This window comes from Perna viridis, chromosome 4 (assembly GCF_037379345.1).
Source record: "Perna viridis isolate PV_CMFRI_1.1 ecotype Kerala chromosome 4, ASM3737934v1, whole genome shotgun sequence".
NCBI classification, from domain to species: domain Eukaryota; kingdom Metazoa; phylum Mollusca; class Bivalvia; order Mytilida; family Mytilidae; genus Perna; species Perna viridis.
This window is the reverse complement of record NC_142448.1, coordinates 19,533,298-19,543,846: the sequence shown is the minus strand read 5'-3', so window position 1 is coordinate 19,543,846 and position 10,549 is coordinate 19,533,298. Positions and strand designations below refer to the sequence as shown.

Sequence of the window (10,549 nt, the reverse complement as noted above, 5' to 3'; positions counted from 1 at the left end):
TTTTATTCTTTTGTTAAGAGATGTCAAGTGATTTGACTAATAGATAAACTCAGACACCTATGTGAAATAGTGCGTTAATATCGTTACATTTTTTAACTTTTACAAGGTGCTGATATTTTTTTTCCTGATTAAAGCACAACATAAGTACAATCGAAGAATGTTCAACTTTCAGTTTGTATATGAATATAACGTGTGTTTGGTTTACATGTTTCAAAACTGTTTTAAAGTGCAATAACAAATTTACAGAATTAACAAACTATATAAATAAGTGCTACGTGTGTTTTGATTAAAAAAAACGCACCTTGTTACAGATATTAGTAGTAAGTTAGTAGTATGTGTATACGTAATTTTAATTTCAACACAAATAAAAACTGTGTAAATACAACTACATATGTACAGTAAACATTATGACAATATAAAATCTGCATATTTATAATCATAAGCCAACCAACAAAGACTTGCAGTCTATAGATTGCTTTATTTCACGACCTAACTAAACTTTTTTCATATTATAGAACTTTCGAATCAAGAAACTACAAAAAGAAATTTGAATTTCTAAGTTTAAATTCTTCACAATACAAACATCAATAAATCTTGTTATTTTTTTTTCGCTCTGTGTTTTTTTCTTTTGTATCAAATTAATGTCATTACTATCCAGAGCATAACAGTAAATCATTGATTTTAACTCTTTAGGTAATGTACATGTGGCATATACATTTTATAGATATAGGTATGCTGTCAGAAGACGAATGTACGAAGATTACAGTTGTTTTACAAACATAACAAAAACTATAATAAATATGTTTGTGTCGTAGAAAGCAAAACGAGGTGCGGATCCAGTGGGGTTGATCGTAGTTGCGGGGGTAGGTTGGCGAGGTGGGTTGATTATCTTAGGAATTTCTGATAACCAGAAATCGATACGGTCTTTATACAGATGTTCACCAGTTGTGATATTGACATCTAAGTTAATGTAATGTCCATGGGTTAAATCATACTCGTTCCACAGTGGCAACCCTGGTCCATTTACATTTCTGGAAACAGAAATAAACTTCATAACTTCCTAACATCAATACACGGAAACCATCAATGAATGCAAATCTAAAGAGTTGTTCATTTAAGGTAACCGATATATACCCCCTTTCTTGTGAGGAAAAAAGTAAATAATATTAGTTTGATTTCATAAGACCTTGCAATTTGCTGCAGGCCGTGTCTTTCAGTTAAATATTCTCAGAACCAGTGCACAATTAATGAATTTTACTTTCCATTTACATATTTAATCAATTGAGTATGAGTCAAAGGCAGTTTTAAAAAGCGGGAGGAGGGGGGCGGGGTTCCAGAATCTTATTTGCTCATTTTTGCCAACAGAATGGATTATCCAAGCCTCGAAACCATTCTGAATTCGCCACTGTGAGTACACCACATGATTCATGATGGAAAGACAGATCTGACAATTTTCCAATACTCCTTTTCTATCTCGTTTCTATGGAAAGAAGCATGCTGTGGATATTCAACATAGCATATAAACGGTAACTTATGGAAAGCAAAACTTCCTCGTGTAATGGCGATGGTCGGGTTCTGTATTCGTAAGTAAGCGACCATATAGTGATTTTTGATAAGTTACCACGTTTTGTCTGTTCAATCTGAGGTTACTGAGATTAACCGAGGTTACTGAGGTGTTTCCCACAAACCAAGTTACCAAACTTGATAAGGTCTTACTTATTTTTTCCGCGTCGAATGGTTACCCTGGGATCTCTTCTTAAAATTTTGAAAATGCTTATTTTAACATATAAAGTAACGAAAATTTTAGAAGCGGTTACTAATATCTAACTTTGTTTTATGAACAGTAATGATGATATAATTTCGGGCCGCCGAGCAAGTTTTCTGCCGACGGCTACTTGTTCAATCTTCGCTAAAACAAAATGTCAATGCTTAAATTATATATTCTATTTTTAATTAGAAAAGCTATCAATTTATTTCTTTCACTGAGCGATTTGTTATGTTACTGATACTGTTAAATCTAAAAACTACATGTGAAGAGAACAGGAGAAATTACCGAGTTGTTTAATTTTTCGAAATTTTCATTCGTATTGGGACTACGTTAATTTGAAACGAAAAATATCAGATTTTTTAACAACTTACCGCTTAAATACACACAAAATGTGGCTGCAAACGTGAACTTTTCGGCGGGAGGAATGAAAATCTCCCGTTTTCATATATTGTCTTATCTCCAGGTGAACTCCCATTTTAAACATAAATTTTGTATAAAAATCTATATATTCAAATGGAAGTATATCTACGTTTACCAGGTTTGTCGCTGTACCTGTCGATTTCTTATTTATCAAACAGTTCAGAACTAAAACTATTTCGCGACCGAAATACCTAATACTGCTGATTTGTACATGTTGACTACTATGACTTACCCAGTTTTGGCAAAGTTGGTCCAGTACGTCATTAAGTTAATGGCTAGTGATTGGTCTTCTGCTGTCAGATTAATAAACGGGAATTCGAACAAGATCTCGGTGCCATGCATAGATTTAGTGAACCATTTTGCCGCTGATGATTGTCCAAATATTGGATACTGGCTTGCTCTTGAAAAAAGGTAATGAAAGTGTTTCCTGTTGCTTGAAGCATGGTACCGAAGTGACTGAACAGCAGGTAGATGGAAACCTATGTCAAGAAAAATGTTCAAAGCACTATTACTCCTCTCGTTTTTTGTTGCTCCCTGCCAATATTTATTACACATAGAAGTAGATATTTTTGTATTATTGTTATAACGCTTATCAATGAGATCCGGTATTAATACACTGCACAGAATGTCTTTTGGGAGAGAATCTGATATGTTGAAGTTATATCCAAGAGCAGTTCCGAAGTATAAAAGTATATCTACGAGTAAAGATGCCTCTCCGTCAACTATTCCTACAATCACATCCAGGGATTTGTAAAACTGCACAGCTTTAGAGTTCGGGTTAGACAGTAGATCACGTGGGTCGCCCGTCAAGAGTTCATTATCAACAACAGGGCCAATGGCAATCTCAAAGGAGCTGGTCGTAAACATGCCCATTGATGCCAAGGATATCGTGCTTGGATCTGCATCTTTCATGCATTTTTCATATTGATATGAATCTGTAAACGTACAATTTATCACTTGTGATATCGAAGTTGAAACTACACTACTTAGGTAGCCAACTGCAAATGGGCTAAGGGCTGTCCCACTTTGTAAAATCGATCTCTGAAACAATCCTCGATTACTCGGAATTAATGAAAGCAATCCAACGCTAAAGCCACCAGCAGATTCTCCAAAAATAGTAACAGATTCACTATTACCACCAAATGCCCCTATTTCGTCTTTGACCCATTGAAGTGCCATTATTTGGTCCCATAAACCATAATTTCCTTTGAAATTTCGCGTCTGAAAGAAGCCTAAAGCATTCAGACGGTAATTGATTGTTACTATGATAACGTCACCAACGACGGCAATGTAGGCGCCGTCATATATCTGTGCTTGTCCTGTCTGGTAACCGCCACCATGGATCCAAACCATGACAGATTTGTTACTTTCGGTCGATAGAGAATATGGTACATAAATATTTAGTTGCAAACAGTCTTCGGAGACCTCTTTGTTCTGTAAAATCTCTAGAGTGGCTTTGTCTATACTCTGATGGCACGATGGTCCAAACTGTCTGGCATCTAGGGTCCCTTGCCATTTTCTGTAGCGCTCAGGCTTCTCAAACCTTAGATTGCCGACGGGGGGTTTAGCATATGGAATGTTTTTGAATTCATAAACAGGTTTATTTAGTAGTGGTACTTGTCGTCTTACTCCTATAAGAGGACCTAGTGGTGTAATATAAGTGACGTCATCGGCGTCAACTAAACCAATCACAAATAAAGCTAGTAATGGTATGGAGATGTAAGTAGGTGTAACCATTTTGTACTGTTGTCCTTTGAAATAAAAAAGACTATTATTCATTAATTTCTTATTTATTTCCTGGTATATGTGCCAAATGGTAAGTACTACACGAAATGTGTAGTCACCACAATACGGATGAACCCAGGCAAAGACGGGTAAGACGATAGTTAAACGAGAGACATATTGTACCCATTACAATGTAATTACAATCATATTGTTTAACTACGTGATGATTTTTATTTATCGGGTTGAAGATCCCCAGTCAGCTGTGTATCCCTTCGGCTCCGTCTCGGTCCAATATGTAGAACATGACTTGCACCTAAACGGGGCCAATATACTGAAACACAGCATATTAATTTCACGTATTATTAATCAACACCATAATAAGCCTAAACTGCCCTTACGATATAAAATCGTTAACTCGGCCTAAATCGGAAAACCAGTGTCGTTCACAACACAATGTGAAACGTTCGGAATTTTCGAGACTTTGCCTTACGCGAATTATTGAAATAGTAATCAAGGGAGCCAATATTCTAGTGGAAATCAAAGATATGTAACCCTGTGATAAAGACCAGGCATGGAAAACACACACACAACGAAGAACATAAAATAACCAAAATGATATATCAAAGTAACAAAAGTAAATTTGAGACATTTGGACATCACTGAAAATTAGGAGCATGGACCAGGTGTATCAGTAGGTAAGCGTCCTCTGCTTTTCTAGAAACATACCTGTCGAGTTGGTTGCTTATAAAAAAAAGTCAAGTCCGAAATATATAGACGAAAGAGGAAAGGGAAACTTCGACACGTTTAATAAGTTTTCATGGTGCAGATGGATACACCGTAACGATTCACAAGTTCTTGGTGATGACCATAAAACTTACGTAGTGATTACTTCAGTCTTGTAGGAAAAATAACCCTCTTCCAGAACCCTAATTGTAAGAAGTCTAAGGCGATACAAAAACCTGCATAGTTATGGCAAGTTCTGGCATAACGTATGAGTTTTAATATGAAAACTCCATACGCAGTTGCTGAAGGGATGATGCCACAGAAGACAGGAAAGTTGACAATGCAGAATGAAAAGTCATTGAGTTTGTCGTATAGTTTGGTCAATAGTTTTCTTTTACAATCAATCTTTAAGTATAGGTCAAGATATGAATGACTTCACAGTGTCTGTAGTATCCTTTATCTCAATTTCTTTTTGGGTAGATGCGATGTATCGAATCCCCTAAACTAAGATGATTTAACGATAATACGTAATATAGTATATTGCGGAAACTGAGCTTAATGGTTCTAGCTAAACGATGTTCCTTCTTTTTTATCAGATCAGCTATAAAGTCTGCATCATAAGAGTGAAGGAATAAGTCAGCAAGTAGAGGAGCACAAATTTATTCCCATTGGAATGCCGACCGTGTGTAGAAAAACGCGTCCAACACACTGGACAAATATGTTATCGATCAAATACTTCAGCATTTTGAAAATATCTTTTTCGCTCTATTTTGAAGACGATTTTGAATTATTTTGTACAAAGTAGGAAGAATCTCTACCAAGAACTACATATATGTATCTAAGTGTACCGTTTTGTTAGCTCACCTGGTCGAAAGCCATGTGAGGTATTGCCATCACTTGGCGTCCATCGTCGTCGACGTCCGTCGTCGTTAACAATTTTTCAAAATTCTGCTCCTCTTAAACTACTTGACCAGTTTGAACCAGACTTAATATAAATGTTATTGGGGTATCCTGCATAGGACTGATGTGTTTTTTTTTATCCCTTGAAAAACATGGCCACCGTTACTAACAAAAGAACATAGAGGTCAGACAGTAGTTTTTCGCATATATCTACAAAACCGTTAGGTTAAGCTAATTTCTGACATAGGTAAAAGTGTTCAGCATGATGAGATCTCTCTGCGGTCAAATTTTCGTTTTAATCCTTAAAGCCATGTTGGAGTTATTGTCCTTTTTCATTGTATTTTGTTATTTTCAACGTTATTTCTTTCAAAAATCTTCTCCTCTGACACTACTTGACCAATTGAAACCAAACTTGATATTAATGTTCCTTGGGGTATCCTGATCGAGATATTATTGATCTGTCCAAAAAACAGAACATAGTGGTAAGACAGTAGTTTTTCGCATATATCGCCAAAACCGTTAGGTTTAGCCAAATTCTTTCAATAGCTGAAATGATCCTTATTATTAGGACTACAAAAGTCATCAGGGATAAAATTTGTCAGACAACTCCTTGTAAGAGGTATTCCCTTGAAAGGGTAAAATGATATATATTTTTACTGTTTTCAGCCAATATTTTGAAAACTATAATAGATAGAAAGAAACTTTCTATTGCTGAAATGATCCTGATGATAAATCCTACCAAAGTCTTCCTGAGTCAAAATTTCTTGTTGAATTCAGTGCCCTTGAAAGGCAACATTAACCAGGTGAGCGATTCAGGCTCCTGGGAGCCTCTTGTTTTCTTTTTAGAGTAACAACGATGTATAATGGTTATGAGTCGGGATTTTAACTGAGTATTGGGGGAAAGAAGTATAAAAAATTGAAAAATCTAAGTTTTTTTTAATACTTTTGTATTCAGATAATAATCTTGAATTAATCTTTCGAATTTTTCAGGATCCACATTAAATTAATACCTTTACGGGAGTAAAGTTGCAGAAGATTTGTGGAAACGTAAACCCATGATAAAAACTACACAATATTCATGAAAATTTTTGTAAATGTGTTAGTTAAGAACATACTAGATGCAATTTGGTTAAATTCAAAGAGGAGAAAGGTCAGATCAACAAAAACTTTGTATCTTTTCATGATGTTACGACACATTCTCATGCAAATGTTCTTTCATCTCACCTTTTATGAGCTGCATGTAATTTGTAGACTTTAAGGTTGACTTGGGAATTTATAAAAATCTTCATGACGAACAAAAGTACAGTATAATGGTTTACCTTTTTTTCAAAATGACTTAAGCAGTTTAGGCTATGGAGATAATAGATACAACATGAAATTAATTAATAAAGGTATCATAACAGTTATTTTTAAGTTCCTAGGCTTGACATATTTGGCTTCTGCCTGGGCTCAGACACATATGATTAGCCTTTGAGCTATAACTAAGCAAATATGAAAATCACTACGTAATGATAACACATGTATACCGAAGTTCTAATAAGTGACCCTATGAATGCATTTTCTGTTACACCAAATTAAACGTGTTAGTTTTAAAATACACTGTAATAAGAAGTTATTCGACACACTTTCTACCAGAGGCAAAATATGGTAAAGTCTCAACTAAAAGAACATGTTTTAATGTAATATAATTGAACTACAGAATATTCTTACCTGGTTGGTAAAAAATTGACCGATCTACACTATACAGATGCTACCTACCTTTTAAATCTTGGTCTATAGAAATATTTACATTTCAAATTTTAATTGTTGACCAATATACTTAACTAAAAATTTCAATGAAATTTAACAAGTCAACAACTGTTCTAAATATAAAACATTCACTATGGAAAAAAAATATAAATAAATAAATTAATAAAAAGAGTCTTCAATACTGAAAAAGAAACAACAAGAGCAGAACTAAATTTAGACGAATATCATGCTCTAAAGAACAAACATAACACAAAGTACATTGTACGTTTCCCTTTAGCCCTTGAGTGCTTAATGGTTATTTATCCATTAGATCAATACTTTATTATGCCGTAAGATTGAGATTAAAGGTGTAAGATTGATAACTAAGATGACGAAATAATAGAACACACAATTTAAACCTGAGACAATCAACCACTAGTCAAGAAAAAGACAGAAAATGTACACATAGTCTAAATTGAAGTTCCTACGGAACAACATTTCAAATAGACGACATGCAAGAACTCGCATAGACACATCGCATAGATACATGAACAAGCAAGGAAAAGAGATGTACGAACAAGCAAGGAGAGAAGAAGCATGGACAAGCAAGGACAGGAGAGATATGAACAAGTAAGGAAAGAAGAGATGTGAACAAACATGGAAAGGAGAAGGATGAAAAAACAAGGAAAGGAGTGGCATGAACAAGCAAATGAAGGAGTGGCATGAATACGCATGAAAAGGAGAGGCATGAATACGCATGAAAAGGAGAGGCATGAACAAACATGAAAAGGAGTAGCATGGGCAAAACCTAATATAATTGATCTATGCCACTAATCGTTTTGCTTGAACTGATTAAGTACCTTCATTTTCTTGTTGATTTAGTAGGTAGGCATTACATTTTTTCTTAAAATTTTCAATAACTTTGACTGTTTTAATTCTAATGGAAGGGAGTTCCACAAGATTGTTCCAGTATATTGAAATGTTCTTTTTCCAAAATTTGAATTTGGTCTATTTATTTAAAGATTACTTGATGTCGTTGATCTTAATGTGTATGTATTCATGGAAGAGCATTTTGGAAAAAAAATCAGACAAATATTCAGGTGCTGAATCATTCATATACCTATACATCATGATCGCATTGAAATATTTAATTCTGTTATATATAGTCAACCATTCTAATTTTTTAATATTAATCTTGATGGGGTATCCATATTTATTTTAAAAATTATTCTTGCTGCTCTCTTTTGTAATTTATATAATTCATCTAGATGAGTTTTGGAGGCAGTGCCACATACATTGCAACAGTAATCCACCGTCGTTAGTATATAACTGTTATAATAAAGTTATAAATATTCCATGGGTAAGTATAACTTGAGAAGATTCAGTAAGCATAGTCTGCCAACAATGATACAATTTAGTAAAAAGTTTATGATTTGAACTTCCCATGTTAGAGACCTATCATTTTCGATACCTAGCAACTTCTGTATTTCAACAATACTGATAAAACTCTCCTCATCAATTTGAATTTTTGTTTGTTAATTTTACTTATAGGCAATCTTTCACTAGAACCAATTAACATAGCTTTAGTTTTATCTGTATCAAATACCATATCATTTTCTTAACACCACTGAACAACATTTTAAAAAATTGTCTCGTCATTTAAGGTATTAACGGATGATGCAGACTTATAAAGAGTTGTATCATCTGCATATAGAGCAGAGCAAGTACTTTCAAACACAAGAGGTAGATCATTTATAAATAAAAAAAAGGTCCTAATATGGAACCATGTGGAACTCTTGATCTGACAGATTTAAAATTTGATTCTTCGGTTCCATGTTTTACTTTTTGTTATCGTCCGAACCATTTAAGACAGTGATCATCACATTTGTAAAGTTTAAGTTTTGATAATAAAATCTCATGATCATGACTAACAATATCGAACGCTTTCCTAAAATCTAAAATAAATCAGATGTAAAATTTTCTTTATCCATTTCTTTAAGCCAGATAAATAAATATTAAATCACACAACACAATAAACGAAGACCAGGGGATAGTGTTTACTATATAAATGTGTACTTTTTTATGGAAATATATTTACTTAGCATATATACAGCTTCAAATATAAAAGCAGACAAGTACGTTCAAGTTGACATTATTTTGTCCAGATCAATACTTATTTACTGTTTAAATGTTGATTCCAGAGGAAATTGTCATTTAATCTCAACAGTTCACAGCAAGGAGAATAATGTCATAATATTGGAATCGAGAAAAAAATGTCAGGGAACAATTTGGTGATTGAAAGTGGCTAAAATAAAAAAAATAAAACATTCTTATCTGATACGATAAAATCTATGATAAACAAATTGTAGGGTGAATACATAATTAATTATTAAAGAATGAGTGAAGCTTTTCCAAACACTGAAAAAACTCTTTCTTTGTTTTTCAGACAAGGGAGAAAAGAATTTAAATGAACTAGATGAATTGTCAATACATAGAGAAGTATTGCAAGAAAACCTTGACTTGTTGATAAAAGATATTGACCTAGAACATGCAGATTTAATTGACGACTTGCTGACAGGAGAGTAGGCACCTACCATTGATGAAGCATTGGAGATAAGACAAAAACCTACAAGATAAGACCAAGTTCGTAAACTACTTTTTCAGCTCGGCCGAAAAAGCGAGATAAAATTCAATGTTTTATTAGAAAACATGCAGAGGAAGTCCAATTATCTTTATATGGCCGAAAGCTTTATCTATCATACAATAAAAGAAAGGACATACGTGTGTTCAATTAACACCAAACAGGCAATGACATTTTCACACATTTGGAATGACTTAAAAATGTAGTACCAAATCTGAAGAGCTTATAGTATACATGTAGTTGTCTTTCTTTTATTACATTGAATGATAAAAAGTTCTGCTCGAGCAAAATACACAGTTCGGATAAAGTGTGAATAATGGCTAAAAATAAAAATTCAGTTGAGTGTCCGTCTGTCTGTCCGGCGTTTTCCATTTGATACATTAACTTCGTTCGATTGATGAATTTTTTTAAGTTATCTTTGATAACTTACAGGAAATTTCGCAGAATAATAAGACAAAATGCTAGAAAGTCACCTTTCGACGTTTCTCGCCGATTCAATTATTAAAAAAATTAACAAGTCCCAGTTTATGGGTTGATCACATATTTGTACATACATATAAAGGATGGTTACGGATTGAATGTGCGTTTGAAAAAACTCACACGATACATTGAAAATAACCGATATCAAGGAACAGGGCTTTTAT

At 33.8% G+C, this 10,549-nt stretch overlaps 1 protein-coding gene across 2 annotated transcripts; it reads right to left on the bottom strand.

Moving 5' to 3' along the window:
- Positions 1 to 18: 18 nt before the first annotated feature.
- On the bottom strand, positions 19 to 7,309 carry LOC148619216 (carboxylesterase 5A-like). Of its 2 annotated transcripts, none has more exons than XM_088578889.1 (3): positions 7,247 to 7,309; positions 2,421 to 3,939; positions 19 to 1,031 (listed from the first exon to the last, which is right to left on the bottom strand). In XM_088578889.1, the coding sequence occupies exons 2-3, from the start codon at positions 3,923 to 3,925 to the stop codon at positions 761 to 763; spliced, it is 1,776 nt and encodes a 591-aa protein (XP_088435015.1). In that variant the 5' UTR covers positions 3,926 to 3,939; positions 7,247 to 7,309; the 3' UTR covers positions 19 to 760. The 2 variants fall into 2 exon arrangements, with proteins under 2 accessions (XP_088435015.1, XP_088435016.1); XM_088578890.1 differs by lacking the exon at positions 7,247 to 7,309 and adding an exon at positions 5,501 to 5,694.
- Positions 7,310 to 10,549: the final 3,240 nt, after the last annotated feature.